Genomic DNA, 22,505 nt, shown 5'->3' on the forward strand with positions numbered 1-22,505 from the left:
GGATGGATCCGGCAGATCTTATATTTTATCAAATGATGTGTTTCCATTTACCCCCACCCCAAATGACTATTTTCTCTTTATGAACCACTGAAGTTTACCGCACTCTGTATTCGTTACTTGTCACTTTAGGTATCAAGCTAGGCTACAATCAGTATTTATCTCTATGGACCTACCTTATCTGCTGCTGACAACCGTGTCCATGGTTTGTCTGCCCGCCTGTCATAATCTTGTGCTTTTGCCACTTCCACATAATCACTGAATCGAATCAGGATTTTTTTGTCTCTAAGTTCGTCAACTGTCGGCCTCTGATTGAGCTGTAAGAACAATTGGAACAAAAACGCAAACGCATGCACAGTTAAGAGGTAGGCCTTAACATGATATTCATTTTGCATCAGACGATATTGATACTCTGGCACCACTCCGCTTCTGAACATTTTGCCTGTATGTAAACTAATGTATTATTCGGTTTTGCGCTGTTGTATGTGACACAAGTCTGAAAGGGACTTCTGAAGCAAGAGGTGGCTGTCTCGGGAAAGTTCTATAACTTAGAGAGTGTTTACACCCGTGTGCTGTGATCTTCTGGGTACCCTCTGAATTCCTTACCGCTTACTTGTGTTCTTTCTAGTCACCCTGACAGACAGAGGTGTGCCTTGTTGTGTTCCCCAGGATGGTGTAGTTTACTTATTTTCTAATGGGTTAATCTCTGCCTTGGGAACATCAGCTTTTGTATTGCTTCCTACAAACCTCTCTTTTGAATGCTGGTCGATGTCATAGACGCTAAGATGAGAGAGACGTGTGCCCTGACCTCCACGAGATGTATCTAGTTTACTTCAGATACCTGCACCCTGTTTCTTCATATTCAAACTTTTGTGTCTGCTGATTCCCAACCTACACAAACTGTATGAGAGATATTTACATCGAGTTAATTCCATCACAATATAACTTTCTCTTGTCCAATTGATTAGCTTTCCCTAAATCCAGCAAATTCTGCAGCTCCTGCATGTCTCATGGAAAGGCCTCTCTTCTTGCTCATTCCTTGTAGCTCTCGCACATGGTCTTTGAGGCCATGCTTCTTCTAAGGTTTCGGGTAAAATGAACTGATCTTGCCTCCTGTCATTACTTAGGCTCCTATTAGTTGGAGCTGTTGTAGACTCCATATTAAACAATATATTTTTTTGACAGCATGACTCCAAGCCCCGGTGGCCACGATGTTCCCTTTCCAATCATTTTGCACCACCCTAAGCTGTGGATTCAACAGAGACTGTCCTTCTGACTTGCCAATGCAGGTGGTATGGTTACAAATGAGAAAACTTTACATACACCTGCAGCCCACGAGTCAATCTCAGGAGTCAAAATTAGAGTTGCCTGGTGTTTTCATAATGACCTCCATGCTGCCTGTTTAAGCTCTGTCTTACAAGAGGTATAGTTCTCAATTCTGAGTCTCACATGACTTCATCCCTACTGTATCGTCATATCTTGAGTGTGAGTCTCCTCTTCGTGGACCACTACAAAAACAGATGGCTATGGCCAAGAAAAGACTGCTTCCTACAAATGGGACCCAATCACAGATTCTGCCTATTGGGTCATTTTCCTAACCAAGCAGGAAAAGGCATCCCTTTAACTGTGTGTATGGTTCATGCTGTCATAATGCACAGGAAGCACTTTCCTCTGTGAGCCGATCCCGTACAGAGATGTGCAACTTCAAACCTCCTGGTTATGGACATCTTCAGGAGCAGAAGATGATGGTGGAATGCACCTGGACAGAGGTCTTGCATCTCATACAGACATGCTACTCTAAACACTTGAATGAAGGAAAGAAGAACTATATGTCCTGCAGAGCCACAGGACTACCATGAGGCCTCCAAATGGTGGTGGCCATCTTGAGTGCTTAGAGGATGAATTCCTCGTGGTCAATTACATCTGTGCTAGGCAATTGTGATATATATATATATATATATATACTTGTTGGGGCCAGAACTTTTTGTTTAGAACTTTGTAACCCTCATAACCTGTGACTTTTGGAAGCTGGCAATGTTATTAGAGCATGTATGGTACATATTGTATTGATGTATTAATTTGAGCAAGTATATAATTGCTAATTGCGTTAATGAATTATGTGATATTAACAAACGCTTTTCATTCTGCAGTAATCAACCAGTTACAAAGAATGAAATCACTGAATGTTATCACATAATATTGAAGGTAGTTCACTTTAAACAGGGAAATATAATAATTCAGAGTAGTGTACAGAGTGACACCAACTTCATTTTTCAGCTCAGGGAAGATAGATACACAGTTTAATTTTAGAATAGAGATGGAAAAAGCAAACTGTCAGTGATAAGCAACTGCCATAGTTGTGCTAATAGCCTTTTCTTTCCACTAGGAATCAGTGCTCCTGAAGTTCAGATCAAGCCCAGCTGCTTTACCATGCAGTTACCTGACCATATTCAGTGTCTGTTTCTTTCCCCAGACTCAAACCTATTTCCCTAGGTCTTCTTTTAACCTGCATGTTACTATTGCAAGGTTGGCAGTGGGTTGGGAGAAGGGGAAGGCACACGTCACTACCCTCAGAGCTGGATTGCAAGATAATGTTTCTTGACATCAGCCAATGTTGTGTCAAGTGGCCAGTTTATTTCTTGCTATATAACATTCCCAAATGTTGGAAATGGAAAAAGTAAGAATAGGTTGCACATTCCATAAAGTGAATTTTGTACAAGATCCCTTCATACAAACTGGCTTACCTTTGTTTCTCTCTCGCTCAAGCCTACCAAAACACAATCCTATTGGTCGGCAGTTGCTAGTGCGCTGATGGATGAACCATGTAGGGGATTCATAGTAAAAGGGGGCCTATTACGGGATGTGCCTATGCAATGACCATCTGCGCTTGATAGCTTTAACAAAGACAGCTGAAGGTGGAACGGCCTGCCCCTGTGTGTATTGAATAGGCTAGTGACTACGAAATGAATGAAAACGGTGCCATTTCATGTTGGTAATGTAGATTGTGCTTTGTGCGTCTGGTATTTGAGAATAAGGAAGAGTGGTGGGTGACTGGTTGCTGGAAACGCTCGTGTTTCTTTTGCATAACCAACGCTGATTTGTTTTAAAATGTTGCCCTCTAACCGGACATGAACACAATTAATATTAGCAGGTGGAAATCTACTGACTGTAAAGCCGCAAACTTAAGTAACTGACAAATAAACGTGGACATTAAGAATGCTTTGTAGGCTGAAATGGAAGTGTTTTCACTTATATGGCTGTGCCCGCTTCTTATAGGCACAAATGCTGCTGTAATGTATATCGAAAAACCTAGAAGGCTTTCTGCATTATCCTTGCAGCTCCGTCCTGTTAAATTCTGGCATTCCAAGAGACAGATTTGAATATCTTACAGTACGTTTCATCTCTAAAACCAATAGGTGCTGCAAGTGGAAACTGCGTGGAAAAGAAGCGGGTACCAGCAGGGCGCCAGGCCGTTCACATGCAGATTAAATCTGGATGTAGAACAGAGTCACTGGTTTCCCAAGAATACAGGTGCATACTTAGAGCAATATGCATGCAAATGGCCTCAGTGAGCTTCCTGTGCTTTCCATCAAGCAAGGGATCTTGCTGAGAATGTGTGTAGGAGGCTGGACTGGCTTGTAGTGAGTACCAAGGGGTACTTGCACCTTGCACCAGGCCCAGTTATCCCTTATTAGTGTATAGGGTGTCTAGCAGCTTAGGCTGATAGATAATGGTAGCTTAGCAGAGCAGCTTAGGCTGAACTAGGAGACGTGTGAAGCTACTACAGTACCACTTAGTGTCATATGCACAATATCATAAGAAAACACAATACACAGTTATACTAAAAATAAAGGTACTTTATTTTTATGACAATATGCCAAAGTATCTTAGAGTGTACCCTCAGTGGGAGGATAGGAAATTTACACAAGATATATATACACAATAGCAAAAATATGCAGTATAGTCTTAGAAAACAGTGCAAACAATGTATAGTTACAATAGGATGCAATGGGGAAACATAGGGATAGGGGCAACACAAACCATATACTCCAAAAGTAGAAGGCGAACCACGAATGGACCCCACACCTATGTGACCTTGTAGAGGGTCGCTGGGACTATTAGAAAATAGTGAGAGTTAGAAAAATAACCCTCCCCAAGACCCTGAAAAGTGAGTGCAAAGTGCACTAAAGTTCCCCTAAGGACAAAGAAGTCGTGTTAGAGGAATAATGCAGGAAAGACACAAACCAGCAATGCAACAACTGTGGATTTCCAATCTAGGGTACCTGTGGAACAAGGGGACCAAGTCCAAAAGTCACAAGCAAGTCGGAGATGGGCAGATGCCCAGGAAATGCCAGCTGCGGGTGCAAAGAAGCTTCGACTGGACAGAAGAAGCTGAGGCTTCTGCAGGAACGAAAAGGGCTAGAGACTTCCCCTTTGGTGGACGGATCCCTCTCGCCGTGGAGAGTCGTGCAGAAGTGTTTTCCCGCCGAAAGAACGCCAACAAGCCTTTCTAGCTGCAAATCGTGCATTTGGCGTTTTTGGACGCTGCTGGGGCCCAGGAGGGACCAGGAGGTCGCAATTTGGACCTGAAGAGAGAGGGGACGTCGAGCAAGACAAAGAGCCCACACTGAAGCAGGTAGCACCCGGAGAAGTGCCAGAAACAGGCACTACGAGGATGCATGAAACGGTGCTTGCCGAAGTTGCACAAAGGAGTCCCACGTCGCCGGAGACCAACTTAGAAAGTCGTGCAATGCAGGTTAGAGTGCCGTGGACCCAGGCTTGGCTGTGCACAAAGGATTTCCGCCGGAAGTGCACAGAGGCCGGAGTAGCTGCAAAGTCGCGGTTCCCAGCAATGCAGCCCAGCGAGGTGAGGCAAGGACTTACCTCCACCAAACTTGGGCTGAAGAGTCACTGGACTGTGGGGGTCACTTGGACAGAGTCGCTGGATTCGAGGGACCTCGCTCGTCGTGCTGAGAGGAGACCCAAGGGACCGGTAATGCAGCTTTTTGGTGCCTGCGGTTGCAGGGGGAAGATTCCGTCGACCCACGGGAGATTTCTTCGGAGCTTCTGGTGCAGAGAGGAGGCAGGCTACCCCCACAGCATGCACAAGCAGGAAAACAGTCGAGAAGGCGGCAGGATCAGCGTTACAGAGTTGCAGTAGTCGTCTTTGCTACTATGTTGCAGGTTTGCAGGCTTCCAGCGCGGTCAGCAGTCGTTTCCTTATCAGAAGGTGAAGAGAGAGATGCAGAGGAACTCGGATGAGCTCTTGCATTCGTTATCTAAAGTTTCCCCAGAGACAGAGACCCTAAATAGCCAGAAAAGAGGGTTTGGCTACCTAGGAGAGAGGATAGGCTACTAACACCTGAAGGAGCCTATCAGCAGGAGTCTCTGACGTCACCTGGTGGCACTGGCCACTCAGAGCAGTCCAGTGTGCCAGCAGCACCTCTGTTTCCAAGATGGCAGAGGTCTGGAGCACACTGGAGGAGCTCTGGACACCTCCCAGGGGAGGTGCAGGTCAGGGGAGTGGTCACTCCCCTTTCCTTTGTCCAGTTTCGCGCCAGAGCAGGGGCTAAGGGGTCCCTGAACCGGTGTAGACTGGCTTATGCATAATTGGGCACATCTGTGCCCAAGAAAGCATTTCCAGAGGCTGGGGGAGGCTACTCCTCCCCTGCCTTCACACCATTTTCCAAAGGGAGAGGGTGTCACACCCTCTCTCAGAGGAAGTTCTTTGTTCTGCCATCCTGGGCCAGGCCTGGCTGGACCCCAGGAGGGCAGATGCCTGTCTGAGGGGTTGGCAGCAGCAGCAGCTGCAGTGAAACCCCAGGAAGGGCAGTTTGGCAGTACCAGGGTCTGTGCTACAGACCACTGGGATCATGGGATTGTGCCAACTATGCCAGGATGGCATAGAGGTGGCAATTCCATGATCATAGACATGTTACATGGCCATATTCGGAGTTACCATTGTGAATCTACATATAGGTAGTGACCTATATGTAGTGCACGCGTGTAATGGTGTCCCCGCACTCACAAAGTTCAGGGAATTGGCTCTGAACAATGTGGGGGCACCTTGGCTAATGCCAGGGTGCCCTCACACTAAGTAACTTTGCACCTAACCTTTACCAGGTAAAGGTTAGACATATAGGTGACTTATAAGTTACTTAAGTGCAGTGTAAAATGGCTGTGAAATAACGTGGACGTTATTTCACTCAGGCTGCAGTGGCAGGCCTGTGTAAGAATTGTCAGAGCTCCCTATGGGTGGCAAAAGAAATGCTGCAGCCCATAGGGATCTCCTGGAACCCCAATACCCTGGGTACCTCAGTACCATATACTAGGGAATTATAAGGGTGTTCCAGTAAGCCAATGTAAATTGGTAAAAATGGTCACTAGCCTGTTAGTGACAATTTGGAAAGAAATGAGAGAGCATAACCACTGAGGTTCTGATTAGCAGAGCCTCAGTGAGACAGTTAGTCACTACACAGGTAACACATTCAGGCACACTTATGAGCACTGGGGCCCTGGGTTACCAGGGTCCCAGTGACACATACAACTAAAACAACATATATACAGTGAAAAATGGGGGTAACATGCCAGGCAAGATGGTACTTTCCTACACAACCCCCCCCCCCCCCCCAAATGAAGGACAATAAGACTAGCCATGGCCTGATGAGTCTTCATTGTCTAAGTGGAAATATCTGGAGAGTCCATCTGCATTGGAGTGGCTACTCCCAGGTCTATGTTCCACTGTATAGTCCATTCCCTGTAGGGATATGGACCACCTTAACAATTTAGGATTTTCACCTTTCATTTGTTTTAGCCAAAGTAGAGGTTTGTGGTCTGTCTGAACAATGAAGTGAGTGCCAAACAGGTATGACCTCAACTTCTTCAGAGCCCAGACCACAGCAAAGGCCTCCCTCTCAATGGCAGACCAACGCTTTTCTCTAGGGGTCAACCTCCTACTAATAAAAGCAACAGGTTGATCCTGGCCCTCAGAATTAAGTTGTGATAGGACTGCCCCTACTCCTAATTCAGATGCATCAGTTTGGACATAGAATTTTTTAGAGTAACAAGGGCTTTTCAGGACAGGTGCAGAGCACATGGCCTGCTTCAGCTCCTCAAAAGCTTTCTGACAGCTTGCTGTCCATAATACCTTTTTAGGCATTTTCTTGGATGTGAGGTCATTAAGAGGGGCTGCAATGGAGCCATAGTTCTTAATGAACCTCCTGTAATACCCAGTGAGGCCTAGGAAGGCTCTCACCTGAGTCTGAGTGGTAGGGGGAACCCAATCAATAATTGTTTGGATTTTCCCCTGAAGTGGTGCAATCTGTTCCCCACCAACAAGGTGTCCCAGATAAACCACCTTACCCTGCCCTATCTGGCACTTTGAAGCCTTGATAGTGAGGCCTGCCTTTTGCAGGGCCTCCAAAACTTTCCATAGGTGGACCAGGTGATCATCCCAGCTGGAGCTAAAGACAGCTATATCGTCCAAATATGCTGCACTGAAAGCTTCCAGCCCTTGCAGGACTGTGTTCACCAACCTCTGAAAAGTGGCAGGTGCATTTTTCAAACCAAAAGGCATTACAGTAAACTGGTAATGTCCTCCAATGGTAGAAAATGCAGTCTTAGGTTTAGCATCTTCTGATAGTTTGATCTGCCAATACCCTGCAGTCAAATCAAAAGTGCTTAGATACTTGGCAGATGCCAGTGTATCTATAAGCTCATCTGCCCTGGGTATAGGGTGAGCATCAGTTTTGGTTACCAAGTTGAGACCTCTATAGTCTACACAAAACCGCATTTCCTTCTTTCCATCTTTGGAATGGGGTTTTGGTACCAGTACCACAGGAGAAGCCCATGGACTGTCAGAGTGCTCAACCACTCCTAGTTCTAACATTTTCTGGACCTCTTGCTTTATGCAGTCCCTGACATGGTCAGGCTGCCTATAGATCTTACTTTTGACAGGTAAACTGTCTCCAGTATCTATAGTGTGCTCACACCAAGAAGTGGTACCTGGCACAGTAGAGAAGAGTTCAGAGAATTGATCTAGGAGATTTATGCAATTATCTTTCTGCTCAGCAGTAAGACAATCAGCCAAAACTACACCTTCCACAAGAGCATCTTGATCTGTGGAAGAGAAGAGATCAGGTAGAGGATCACTGTCTTCTTCCTGTCCCTCATCAGTTGCCATGAGCAGGGTGAGATCAGCCCTGTCATAGTAGGGTTTCAGGCGGTTGACATGGAGCACCCTAAGGGGACTCCTGGCAGTGCCTAAGTCAACCAAGTAGGTGACTTCACCCTTCTTTTCAACAATTGTGTGGGGTCCACTCCATTTATCTTGGAGTGCTCTTGGGGCCACAGGCTCCAAGACCCACACTTTCTGCCCTGGTTGGTACTGAACCAAAACAGCCTTCTGATCATGCCATTGCTTCTGGAGCTCTTGGCTGGCCTGAAGGTTTTTACTGGCCTTTTTCATGTACTCAGCCATCCTTGATCTGAGGCCAAGTACATAATCCACAATATCCTGCTTAGGAGCTTTTAAAGGTTGTTCCCAACCCTCCTTTACAAGTGTGAGTGGACCCCTAACAGGGTGTCCAAAAAGAAGTTCAAAGGGGCTGAAGCCCACTCCTTTCTGGGGTACCTCCCTGTAGGCAAAAAGGAGGCATGGTAGAAGGATATCCCATCTCCTGCGGAGTTTTTCAGGGAGACCCATAATCATGCCTTTGAGAGTTTTACTAAATCTCTCCACCAGTCCATTTGTTTGTGGATGATAGGGTGTTGTGAACTTGTACGTTACACCACACTCCTTCCACATGGCCTTTAAGTATGCAGACATTAAATGGCTTCCTCTGTCTGATACTACTTCCTTTGGGAAGCCCACCCTGGAAAATATTCCCAGGAGGGCCTTTGCCACTGCAGGAGCTGTAGTGGTCCTTAAAGGAATTGCTTCAGGATATCTTGTGGCATGGTCCACTACCACCAAGATAAACCTATTGCCTGAAGCAGTAGGAGGGTCAAGGGGGCCAACTATGTCAACCCCTACCCTTTCGAAGGGAACCCCAACCACAGGCAGTGGGATAAGGGGTGCCTTTGGGGTGCCACCTGTCTTGCCACTGGCTTGACAGGTTTCACAGGACTTACAAAATTCCTTTGTGTCCTCAGACATCCTAGGCCAATGAAACAGGGGAACAAGCCTGTCCCAAGTTTTCATTTGTCCTAGATGCCCAGCTAAGGGAATGTCATGTGCCAGTGTTAGGAGGAACTTTCTGTACTCCTGAGGAATCACTAATCTCCTGGCAGCTCCAGGTTTAGGATCCCTATGCTCAGTGTACAAGAGGTTGTCCTCCCAGTAAACTCTGTGAGAGTCACTGACATCCCCATTAGCCTGTTTGACAGCTTGCTGTCTGAGACCCTCTAATGTGGGACAGGTTTGCTGTGCCACACTCAGCTCCTCTCTGGCAGGCCCCCCTTCACCCAAAAGCTCAGCAGTGTCTGCTTCCAGCTCCTCTGGTGTAGGTTCTGCACAGGGAGGGAATTCTTCTTCCTCAGAAGTTGAATCCACTGTAGAGGGAGGGATAGTAGGAAGTGGTTTGCTTCTACTAGCCCTAGTTTTAGGGAGCACTTGGTCCGTTGTTCCAGGATCCAAGCTTCCCTGTCCTTTTTGCTTTTTGGCCTGAGCCCTTGTCAAAGCAAAAATATGCCCTGGGATGCCCAGCATTGCTGCATGGGCCTCCAACTCCACATCTGACCAAGCTGATGTCTCCAAATCATTCCCTAATAGACAGTCTACAGGTAAATCTGAAGTTACCACAACTTTCTTTGGACCAGTTACCCCCCCCCCAGTTGAGATTTACAACAGCCATGGGGTGGCTTTGTGTTATGTTGTGAGCATCGGTTACTTGGTACTGGTGTCCAAGTATGTGTTGTTCAGGGTGCACCAGTTTCTCAATCACCATTGTGACACTGGCACCTGTGTCCCTGTAGGCCTGGACCTCAACACCATTTATTAGGGTTAGTTGCTTGTACTTCTCCAAGTTATGGGGGCAAGCAACCAAAGTGGCTAAATCAATAGCCCCTTCAGAGACTAAAGTAGCCTCTGTGGTCTCCCTAATCAGACCAACCCCAACTAAATTACCAAAAGTGAGCCCAGCTACTCCCTTGGATTGGCTATTAGTAGGTTTGCTCCCACCACCACTGCTATTAGTAGGGACACTAGGTGTAGCAGTAGGGGTTGTAGTGGTAGGAGCAGTGGTGCCTTTCTTTGGACAACTGGGATCTGTTGTCCAATGGCCTTTTATTTTACATAAATAGCACCATGGTTTATTTTCCTTGTTCTGATTAAAGGAGGATTTGGACCCACCACCCCCACCAGAGTGTTTTTGTGGGCCTGATGAAGACTCATTTTTAGATTTGTCCCCACCCTTGTCTGAAGACTTACCATCCTTCTTTTTGTTGCCATCTTTGTCACCCCCTGTATGAACTTTTCTGTTCACTCTTGTTCTGACCCATTTGTCTGCCTTCTTTCCCAATTCTTGGGGAGAGGTCAGATCAGAGTCCACCAAGTACTGGTGCAACAAATCAGACACACAATTATTAAGAATATGCTCTCTCAGGATTAAGTTATACAGGCTGTCATAATCAGTAACTTTACTGCCATGTAACCACCCCTCCAAGGCCTTCACTGAATGGTCAATGAAATCAACCCAGTCTTGTGAAGACTCCTTTTTGGTCTCTCTGAACTTTATCCTGTACTGTTCAGTGGTTAAGCCATAACCATCCAGGAGTGCATTCTTAAGAACTTGGAAATTATTAGCATCATTTTCTTTCACAGTAAGGAGCCTATCCCTACCTTTTCCACTAAATGATAGCAATAGGATAGCAGCCCACTGCCTTTGAGGGACATCCTGTACAACACAGGCCCTCTCAAGTGCAGCAAACCACTTGTTAATGTCATCCCCCTCCTTATAAGGGGGAACTATCTTGTGCAGATTCCTGGAATCATGCTCTTTTGCAGGATGACTATGGGAAATACTGCTGCTGCCACCATGGGTATCTAAACCCAACTTCTGTCTTTCCTTCTCTAATTCAAAAGACTGTCTATCCAAATCCAGCTGTTGCTTTTTAAGCTTCAGTCTGGTTTGTTCCACCCTCAACTTATTGAGTTCCCTCTCTAACATTCTGTCATCAGGGTTGGTGGGAGGGACATTCCTAGAAGCAGAGCTATGATGGGAATGAACAGAAGGAGACCTGTCCCTTACAGAAGCCACCCTAACAGCTTGGTTAACAGAAACATTACTACCAGTATGGTGAGAATAAATGCTTTTGCTATGATGTGAGACAACACTATTTATATGGTGTGGCTCATCATCATTACCATCTATGCTAGATTGTCTAGTAATGGGCAGGCTAGGAAGTTTCTTTCCTGAATCTTTTCCTGGGGGAGTCCCTGAATCAGATTGAGAACTATTAGGTACTTTTTCAACAGATGGGGCACCTATGGCCTTATCCTGTTCTCTAAGCATGTTAAGTAACAGTTCCAAGGAAGGATTCTTCCCTACACTCAAACCTCTCTCTATACAGAGACTCCTTGCTCTTTTCCAGCTAAGGTGATCATATGCAAGTTTGGACAGATCAACATTTTGGCCTGTGCCAGACATTTTTAGAGAGAGTTAAAGTGATAGTAAAAGATAAAAAGTTTCTCAGAGCTTTTAGAAAGACAGAGAAAAAAAACTTTTTAGAACTTTTTAGAAAGTTAGAAGTACTTTTCAGCACTTAGAAAAGAGTGAAAAGAGGAAATGCAAAACTTTTTGACTATGTGTATATACACTGACCTTGTTTTGTATATTTTTCTCTTATGAAAAGTACAATGACAAGAGTGGTAAGTAGTCTCAAGCACTTATCCCACCACTGCACAACCAATGTAGGAGGCTGGACTGGCTTGTAGTGAGTACCAAGGGGTACTTGCACCTTGCACCAGGCCCAGTTATCCCTTATTAGTGTATAGGGTGTCTAGCAGCTTAGGCTGATAGATAATGGTAGCTTAGCAGAGCAGCTTAGGCTGAACTAGGAGACGTGTGAAGCTACTACAGTACCACTTAGTGTCATATGCACAATATCATAAGAAAACACAATGCACAGTTATACTAAAAATAAAGGTACTTTATTTTTATGACAATATGCCAAAGTATCTTAGAGTGTACCCTCAGTGGGAGGATAGGAAATATACACAAGATATATATACACAATAGCAAAAATATGCAGTATAGTCTTAGAAAACAGTGCAAACAATGTATAGTTACAATAGGATGCAATGGGGAAACATAGGGATAGGGGCAACACAAACCATATACTCCAAAAGTGGAATGCGAACCACGAATGGACCCCACACCTATGTGACCTTGTAGAGGGTCGCTGGGACTATTAGAAAATAGTGAGAGTTAGAAAAATAACCCTCCCCAAGACCCTGAAAAGTGAGTGCAAAGTGCACTAAAGTTCCCCTAAGGACAAAGAAGTTGTGTTAGAGGAATAATGCAGGAAAGACACAAACCAGCAATGCAACAACTGTGGATTTCCAATCTAGGGTACCTGTGGAACAAGGGGACCAAGTCCAAAAGTCACAAGCAAGTCGGAGATGGGCAGATGCCCAGGAAATGCCAGCTGCGGGTGCAAAGAAGCTTCGAGTGGACAGAAGAAGCTGAGGTTTCTGCAGGAACGAAAAGGGCTAGAGACTTCCCCTTTGGTGGACGGATCCCTCTCGCCGTGGAGAGTCGTGCAGAAGTGTTTTCCCGCTGAAAGAACGCCAACAAGCCTTGTTAGCTGCAAATCGTGCGTTTGGCGTTTTTGGACGCTGCTGGGGCCCAGGAGGGACCAGGAGGTCGCAATTTGGACCTGAAGAGGGAGGGGTCGTCGAGCAAGACAAAGAGCCCTCACTGAAGCAGGTAGCACCCGGAGAAGTGCCAGAAACAGGCACTACGAGGATGCGTGAAACGGTGCTCGCCGAAGTTGCACAAAGGAGTCCCACGTCGCCGGAGACCAACTTAGAAAGTCATGCAATGCAGGTTAGAGTGCCGTGGACCCAGGCTTGGCTGTGCACAAAGGATTTCCGCCGGAAGTGCACAGAGGCCGGAGTAGCTGCAAAGTCGCGGTTCCCAGCAATGCAGCCCAGCGAGGTGAGGCAAGGACTTACCTCCACCAAACTTGGGCTGAAGAGTCACTGGACTGTGGGGGTCACTTGGACAGAGTCGCTGGATTCGAGGAACCTCGCTCGTCGTGCTGAGAGGAGACCCAAGGGACCGGTAATGCAGCTTTTTGGTGCCTGCGGTTGCAGGGGGAAGATTCCGTCGACCCACGGGAGATTTCTTCGGAGCTTCTGGTGCAGAGAGGAGGCAGGCTACCCCCACAGCATGCACAAGCAGGAAAACAGTCGAGAAGGCGGCAGGATCAGCGTTACAGAGTTGCAGTAGTCGTCTTTGCTACTATGTTGCAGGTTTGCAGGCTTCCAGCGCGGTCAGCAGTCGTTTCCTTATCAGAAGGTGAAGAGAGAGATGCAGAGGAACTCGGATGAGCTCTTGCATTCGTTATCTAAAGTTTCCCCAGAGACAGAGACCCTAAATAGCCAGAAAAGAGGGTTTGGCTACCTAGGAGAGAGGATAGGCTACTAACACCTGAAGGAGCCTATCAGCAGGAGTCTCTGACGTCACCTGGTGGCACTGGCCACTCAGAGCAGTCCAGTGTGCCAGCAGCACCTCTGTTTCCAAGATGGCAGAGGTCTGGAGCACACTGGAGGAGCTCTGGACACCTCCCAGGGGAGGTGCAGGTCAGGGGAGTGGTCACTCCCCTTTCCTTTGTCCAGTTTCACGCCAGAGCAGGGGCTAAGGGGTCCGTGAACCGGTGTAGACTGGCTTATGCATAATTGGGCACATCTGTGCCCAAGAAAGCATTTCCAGAGGCTGGGGGAGGCTACTCCTCCCCTGCCTTCACACCATTTTCCAAAGGGAGAGGGTGTCACACCCTCTCTCAGAGGAAGTTCTTTGTTCTGCCATCCTGGGCCAGGCCTGGCTGGACCCCAGGAGGGCAGATGCCTGTCTGAGGGGTTGGCAGCAGCAGCAGCTGCAGTGAAACCCCAGGAAGGGCAGTTTGGCAGTACCAGGGTCTGTGCTACAGACCACTGGGATCATGGGATTGTGCCAACTATGCCAGGGTGGCATAGAGGGGGCAATTCCATGATCATAGACATGTTACATGGCCATATTTGGAGTTACCATTGTGAATCTACATATAGGTAGTGACCTATATGTAGTGCACGCGTGTAATGGTGTCCCCGCACTCACAAAGTTCAGGGAATTGGCTCTGAACAATGTAGGGGCACCTTGGCTAATGCCAGGGTGCCCTCACACTAAGTAACTTTGCACCTAACCTTTACCAGGTAAAGGTTAGACATATAGGTGACTTATAAGTTACTTAAGTGCAGTGTAAAATGGCTGTGAAATAACGTGGACGTTATTTCACTCAGGCTGCAGTGGCAGGCCTGTGTAAGAATTGTCAGAGCTCCCTATGGGTGGCAAAAGAAATGCTGCAGCCCATAGGGATCTCCTGGAACCCCAATACCCTGGGTACCTCAGTACCATATACTAGGGAATTATAAGGGTGTTCCAGTAAGCCAATGTAAATTGGTAAAAATGGTCACTAGCCTGTTAGTGACAATTTGGAAAGAAATGAGAGAGCATAACCACTGAGGTTCTGATTAGCAGAGCCTCAGTGAGACAGTTAGTCACTACACAGGTAACACATTCAGGCACACTTATGAGCACTGGGGCCCTGGGTTACCAGGGTCCCAGTGACACATACAACTAAAACAACATATATACAGTGAAAAATGGGGGTAACATGCCAGGCAAGATGGTACTTTCCTACAATGTGCGTGTGCGCAAGGTCACCCGTGTGAGAAACTGGATTGTGTGCACATGATATGCTCGCAGGAGTGTGTGTAAATGTAAGAGAGTGTGCATCCAAGATGTACATTTTTGGTCTTGCATGAGGTCCCTGAAGAGTGTTGTGTGTGTGTGTGTGCGCGCATCTGTGCGCCTGGTCGTGCGCATAGCAACGAAGACAGAGTGCGTGTGCATCTGTGCGCCTGGTCGTGCGCATAGCAACGAAGACAGAGTGCGCGTGTGCGTGTCTTTGCGTGTGCATCTGTGCGCCTGGTCGTGCGCATAGCAACGAAGACAGAGTGCGTGTGTGCGTATCTGTCCTTGTGCATCTGTGCGCCTGGTCATGCGCATAGCAACGAAGACAGAGTGCGTGTGTGCGTGTCTTTGCGTGTGCATCTGTGCGCCTGGTCGTGTACAAAGTTACTGGTTTGTATGTGACTTATGTGGGTCCAAAGGAGAGTCAGTCATCAGTCCACAGCTTACCTTCCGTGTTAGCCGCTGTTTGATCTCTCTACGTTCGTCTTGTTCTGTTTGATCATTTCTTTCTGTGGAAGAGACCGGAACCGAGATGAGTTTCACCACTTTTGGGAAATTGCCAGTTTAATTGTGCTTCAAAGCTCGTCTACCCATTTTGTATCTGTGTGACCGACCACTTGAGGAGGTTAAAAAAACGCTATACCCTATTGTGGGCTCACAGTGTTTACATGAATGGTTTTCAACTCAAAGAAGCAAAATAATCGCTTAATACAACACAGACTACCGAGATAATTTTCTGCGTCCCTATTCACTAGCTGAACTTGTTGCCTCATAATTACATTTAGAAATTAATGAGATAAAATGATTGCAAAAGGTAATGTGTTTGTCACTGTTCTTGAAACATTCGAAATTTGTAGAGGCTAGCACTGTTCACACAGAGTCAAATACATACATGTCGGAAATCCAGAGATGTGAATAAATCCTGCGAAAATACTGAAAAGGTGAGGCAGGGATAATCAGAGATCATGCAGCAATTAATCATTCAAGATAAATGCCCATCCATAACTCTAGCCCCACTGTGCTGTGTTTTGATTGGCTTTGTGGTAGAGGGAATGTAAAGAGAAGTGATGAGGAAAGAGCAGATAATAATAAATCCTATCTTGGCCTACATGTGCTTTATAATACATGGGAACCTGCAATCCCTGTATGAAAATATTTCTTTAATTTCCATATCACAGTCCAGGCGAGACATGTCTAATGACCTGTAGAAACAAAATGATCAAAACCTGGGGTTTAACTCTTTGGCTGTCAAGTTGCACAGATATATTTTCTGCCATTTAGTCATGTTTAATGCCTGCGTCCTCGGTTTATTTTCAGAGATCTTTCTTAATCCCTGCACATGAGCGCTGCTCTCTGGTCCTGACACACGGAGCATGTGCCCCAGCGAGTGGGTGTTCCTGACATGCAGGCATTCCCCGCGTGGCTTCAGGTGATTAAACATTCCTGCCACGACGACACCCACCCACCAGCGCTAAGAATAGCTACACTGCAGGAGTGCGGGAGGGGCGCGATGCGGGGGGGGGGGGGGGCTACACGTGAATGGATTTTTCTATTCCTGGCGCAGTCTGCTGCTAAATTGGGACTCGTGCTGAGGAGATTTTTTATTTAGCCACCAAGGGGATTCCCTTCTTGGAACACGTCTCTATTTCTGTAAATGCTGTACCCACTTCAAGTTTTGGCTGGTTCTCCAGCTAGCAAGATGTGCTCAGCGTGATGTTTCTAAACTGAGGCTGAGTCAATTCAGTAATGTGCGAGGGGATTTCTGTTCTAATGCAGCAAAAACAACGGATTTTTCCTGTTTAGCCTGAAATTAAATAACCTGATTACCGAAGGATCGATTTTAATTATACAAAAGGCATAAACCAATTGTAGGCAGTATTTTTCAGTAATGTCAATTAAATGAGAATATGGTAAGAGGAAAGTGCAGGGTCCAGGAGATCCTTTAAATCAGTGGTCCTCAACCTTTTTACTTCTGTGGACCTCCACTTTTTCAATACTGGAACCCGGGGACCCCCACTGAATCCTTATTGGAATCCGGGGCCCCCCACTGAGTCATTTCTGAAAGCTGGGGACCAAATCTGTTAATATTATTTAATTTTCTTAGCTGTTACGGACCCCCTGAGGAGGGCTCGCGGACCCCCAGGGGTCCCCAGAACACAGGTTGGGAACCACTGCTTTAAATATTGAATTCGTGTTCCAATAGGTGTGCCAGCTCTACCTGAGAGGAAAGGACGAGTACTGCTGTTATATTTATCTACTCATCTGTTGTTTTCATATAGCGTGTACAAGGCCCAAACGCACGACAATGCCGAACAATGTATAAAGCACAGGCAGTAGTGAATACAATGGAGACCATTGAAATCAAAGTAGATAATATTGGTTTGCGGCGCTGGATACATGAGGCATCTCTGGGCAAAGACAGGGCAGGGAGTAGGCAGGCTTCGTGGAACTGACAGCGCCTTTCTGCTTTCAAATTCTAAGGTCAGGCTTATCTCTGTTTCCAAGGAAGTAGCTTTTATTTCTTGCCACACCGACGTATCTGGCTAATGTCCTCAGCACTTGGAAATAGATGTTACTTTCAACAGTGCTGCCCTTTCACGTCCCGGGCTTTGGTTAATCCAACACTCCCTGGCCCATGACCTCCATCAAGTGACAAACCCTACCACGGTGCGGGCTAGCAGCGCAATTCCAGAGCAATAAGTTTGGTGCCGGCATGTCAGTAAGCAGAGCAAGATTTACATGTAGTACTCATTTTAAAGCGGTCTTAAGGTACGTTTACTCTCATACTCGAGTTAGGACTTCATGTGCTACTATGCCACCACCTTTTATATAGCACACTTCTAACATTTGTATTATTCTGAAAAGTGCCCAAGGTTTGGGACCCCTTGATGATTTTGGGATTCAAGATGACCAGATTCAGGATGGTCTGCAGTCAATGGGTTTGATTAGATAGAGAAATCAATAACACAATAATATCGCCTAGTAACAATCTTCCTACGTTCTGTGCTACCCCCAGAAGCAGACAGCTGCGGGGCACAATAACAGTGAATGATGAAGTGAAAGCACAGTGCAGACCTAAAGGTTGTCTGAGTCAGTGCACTGGAGATATGTACAATAATGGGAGGCTCGGAGTGTTTAAAGGGTTCCGGCAGTTTGTAGACATTATTAAGAATATACCGTGAATGGACAAGTTTGCAGAACATTGTCGTGAGGACAAACAGAAGCTCCACTTGTACAGAAAACGGGTTGGGGCAATCGGAGTAGCAGGCATCGGGCCTTTGGTAATTATGCTCCACTTTCCCTGTTTAGCCAGATCCCAGCCAACCTTTGGTATTTTTTTTATGAAAGTGGGTCCGATTAGTGGCATTTTCAGACATAAAGTTGGACCAAATTGCAGCATTTCCCCACTGTGGATTCAGAAATGAGGTGGTGTCACAATCTGTTGCACCCAGTGAGACCCAAAACGGGCCCCAGCAGCAGTTTTCAAGATAACATCTGTGAATGCCCTGTACAGCTCAGGAAGCCCCTGCCAGGTCCTTCACAGGGTGTTTCTTTCAGGTGTGACCGCGTAGGCCTTTCCCAAGCTCTTGGAGAGGTGCTGTTGCGTGTGCTGACTTTTATACAGCACATACAATGTATTCTTAGGCAGTGAGGTGGCACCTCGGTATACCCAGCGAGGCCCAAATATGTGTCAACAACTTCCGTGGGAGAGGTTGCTGGGCAGGGTTTCTGAGAGAGACTCCATCCTCAACAGCGATCGCATGAGAAGAGACCTACATCCATACCCAATTGTTGTGGGTCGGGGCCTAGGATCGACTCCGTTGCCAGACAGGATTAAGGGAGGCAGACTTGGTTTAAGCCCAAACCACGCCTCCGAACCTTATTTTAAGCGACATGAAAGATACAAAGATATCGCTTTGCATAGACAGCACAAAGTGAACCTACGAGAATCGCGTAAAAGTGAAAACAGCCAATAAACTGTGGTCTGTTCTGTCAAACGACACATTGTGGGCTTCATAATGGAGATGCAGATGGGACACTGGTAGGGGCACCCCCTGTGTGATTACTGGAAACTGATAGGTACCGGCACCGAAGCTCTCAGCAGGCTCTAAAGACATTTTCCGGGCTCTTTTCTTGTGTACACGTTTCAGTCAGATTTCGTGGCAGAGCGCAAGCACGGAGACCTCGGTGGGCGGAAGCATTGTGTTTTTTACCTCACGAAGCCATGAGGAGTGCGCTTAGCCTCGGGGGCACTCGGCTCCGCGGAACACTTCCACCTGCAACTGCACCGCGTAAAACTCATTCCAGGAATTCTCCCGACTGTGCACGACGCTGAAAAAAAATAAACAACAAAAGGAAAAACACATCTAAGGGAGGTACTGCTTGTACGGAACATCGTGGTTCTGGCTGCAGGACGGACGTAAATTCCCACCGCCAGCTCTTAGCTGTGCACAGTGAGAAATCAATCTGTGCTCGGCGGGTCGGGGTCATCGCCCCTCCTGCACTTCTGCACACAGGACGTGCTTCTGCTCGAGAGCTGGGATGGCGGTGCACACGGTGCCACCTACAAGGGTTTATAGTGCGTAAATGTCGCAGCTCTGCCTCTGTTATCAGAAGATATGTCCAGGTGCCGTGCGTCTCAAGCGAATGCATTCTACGCCGACCAAGCTTTGCACGCCTGTGTATCTGGTGTCCTCGCTGCGTCCTCGGCCCTTTAACTCTTCCTCCTGCAAGGGGCGCATTGTTTGGAAGCAATAGTGCTTATATCGAATCAAGGACATGTCGAAGCACCGACAGGCAGCAGAGGGGAACGGAGGGGGACGAGAGGGAAGGAGGGAACAAGATAGATAGTAGGCAAGGGGAAGAAGTGACTGGAGAGGTTAGGAGGAAGAGAAAAAAGCAAACAGGAGGGGATAGAAGGGAACAGAGAAAGAAAAGGGAGGAGAAAGAATGAAGGAATGGGAGGGGGAAAAGTGGTATGTGAGAGTAAAAAGCAGAGAATGTGAGATGCAAAGAGAGAACACGAGGTACATATAGGGAATGGGAGAAATGGAAGGAACAGGAGAGAGGAAAGGAGGGAATATTAGAGTCAAGCAGGGACGACACAAGGCATCAGGGATCAGGTGAGACTAAGGGCCTCATTTACAAGAAAATGGCGCATCAGCCCCAGACCCCTTAACGATGCCATGGTAGAGCTGTATTTATGATACAGCGCTCCATGGCGTATGATTTCACACGTGTGAAAAATTCAGGTGCATCTGTTGGCGTAAAAGTGACGCAGTGCTGGAGTGGTGTCGGTAATCTGACGCTAATTTAGCAGTGCGAGGAGGGTCAATGTTAAAAAGCCCAGAGTCACTTTAACGCCTGCTCTGAGCAGCAGGAGGCGCAGAATGGAGCAGTGAAATGTAGTAAATTTCACGGCGCCGGTTCTGCATGGCTTTTAACATTGGAACACCCACCCCCATACATTATACCTGGTGCAGGTATAATATGGCGCATGGCTTTGCACACTGGCGCAATGGTTTAATTGCGCAAGTTTGTAAATATGGTGCAGTGTAGGGGACTGCTTGTGCCACCCCAGTGTCACAAAAAAGTGACGCTATGGTGGAGCACGGGCTGGTAAATAAGCCCCTAATGGCGGAACAGGAGATAGAGCGAATGGATGAGAGATGCACCGATGGAGCAGGAGAGGCGAGGAGGGAAGAGTGTTGAAACAGAAGAATGACAGAACAAAAAGAAAGAACAGAACCAGTGAAGGAGGATAAAATAGGATAATCACGGAGGGCGGTGAAGGAATACACTGGAGTGGGAAAGATTGTGAGAGAGTCGAAGGGAATAGGAGAGGGATTGATGGAAAAACTAGGGGACTGGGAACCGTGGAGAAAAGGAGCAACACTAGGAATGAGGGAAGGAGGGAGGACTGGTAAGGTCATGGCAGGTAAGAGGGAATAGGAAACATCAAGGAGGTATGCAGAAAGGAGGGAACATGAAACAGAAGGAGGGAGATAAAAGAAGGAACAGGAGAGCGAGGGAAGACAAAGTTATCTGGATCTGGTATCCAGGTAAATGTTTGTTTTTCTAAATATTGCCCATCCTTTGGATGCGGTAAAATATTTTCCTGGCATAGCGTTTCCAATGCCATGATCTAACGCAGCGAAGAACGTATGCATTAACCTCAGATGCAGAACCGGCAGTGTGAAATCTGCAGTGAGAACCTTTCCAAAGCTGCATCTTGAACACTGCTTAGTAAAGCAGTCACGGGCTCTTCTAGTGAAATATGGCTGCAGTTGCCTCTTCCACTGCATGCGAAACGTGACTATCCAGCTAAAACCATCCTGGCAGGCTAAGGCTTGGACCTTGCCAGTCATCAGAGCACCTAAGAGCTGAGCCGTGAAAATAAGACTTGCAAGCAGAATTAATGTATAGCACATTCTGTTCTTATAGAGACTTGAGCAGTGCATAATGAACGCGAGCCCGTGCTTCAGCATATTTACAACGTAACCGTATTTTCAATGTGGGGCACTAAAAACAAATATTGGCAAAGCTGCCGGCCACTACAGAAGCGGTCCTTTTCTACCCATGATCACAGTTTTTATTTAATCTTCCCCTTGCTCACGATTCTGCACCCAGTCAAGTGAAAAGCAGCAGTTTTGTGAAAAATCCATGTTAATTTGATTTTATGGCACATCTTTTATAAAAACCAAGGGCTATATTTACGGCTGCACTACATCGGATGGAAAGGGCAGGGATGGACTGAAATGTAAAAGGATACAGAGCATTCCTACCTTTGCCCCTGCGCCACCGGCACTGTTTTGGCAATCTAGCAGCACCTCAGCACCCTTACACCATGGGGTGAGGCTGCCTGTGTTCTAAGAACTGTCGCTGTGCAGCAAGGGGCGCCTTCCTCTTTCTATGTGTGCTGCAGAATGCAGTCGGAAGTAGACAATAGTAACACTGGCCCATATGTTTTGTTTTGTTTTAAAAATCAGTGAATGTGGTCGTATTTCCCACATATGTTCTGCCACCACGTTCACACCGCTGGCTTGTTATAACCACAGGGCAGAGGGTGCTAGGTCACAGAACGGATCTGTGGATGCTGATGCATGTGCACTAAATTTGCCTTACAGCATTAAAAAGGTAAATTAGTCAATGGCGAGACCAGATGTATTTTTTAGGAAATTAAGGTGCTCATTTACAAGCCCCGTGCCCCACTGTAGTATCATTTTCTGTGGCGCAAACTATCCCCCACACAGCGCTGCATTTACAAACTGGCACAATGGTACCATTATACCTGTGCCAAGTAATGTATGCAAGGTAGTTGATCCCCCGCAAAAAGAGCCACAGAAATGGTGCAGTGAAATCTACTAGATTAAATCTACTAGATTTCACAGCAGCATTCTGAGCCGTCACAGTGTCATTTTTTTAATGCCTGCTCAGAGCAGACATTAAAGTAATGCTGTGCTGTTTTCAATATGGTCCCCCATAGCATTGCTGGACTAGCGTCAACATTTTGATGCTAGTCCAGCAATACTACTGTTTGCGCCACAACTG

General features: G+C 46.7%; 1 protein-coding gene across 2 annotated transcripts in view; it reads right to left on the reverse strand.

Annotated features, from left to right (window-relative positions):
- The window catches only part of PHACTR3 (phosphatase and actin regulator 3), a 628,269-nt gene that overhangs the window by 26,650 nt on the left and 579,114 nt on the right, over nt 1–22,505 (reverse strand). Inside the window, exons 9-10 of one of the 2 annotated variants that reach the window (XM_069243416.1) lie at nt 15,402–15,463; nt 174–314 (exon numbers count right to left, since the gene is read on the reverse strand). In XM_069243416.1, coding sequence (XP_069099517.1) covers nt 174–314; nt 15,402–15,463 — 203 coding nt within the window. The remainder of the gene's footprint in view (nt 1–173; nt 315–15,401; nt 15,464–22,505) is intronic. The other variant, XM_069243418.1, reaches the window with a different exon arrangement.

The sequence above is a fragment of the Pleurodeles waltl genome, chromosome 7, assembly GCF_031143425.1.
Source record: "Pleurodeles waltl isolate 20211129_DDA chromosome 7, aPleWal1.hap1.20221129, whole genome shotgun sequence".
NCBI lineage: Eukaryota > Metazoa > Chordata > Amphibia > Caudata > Salamandridae > Pleurodeles > Pleurodeles waltl.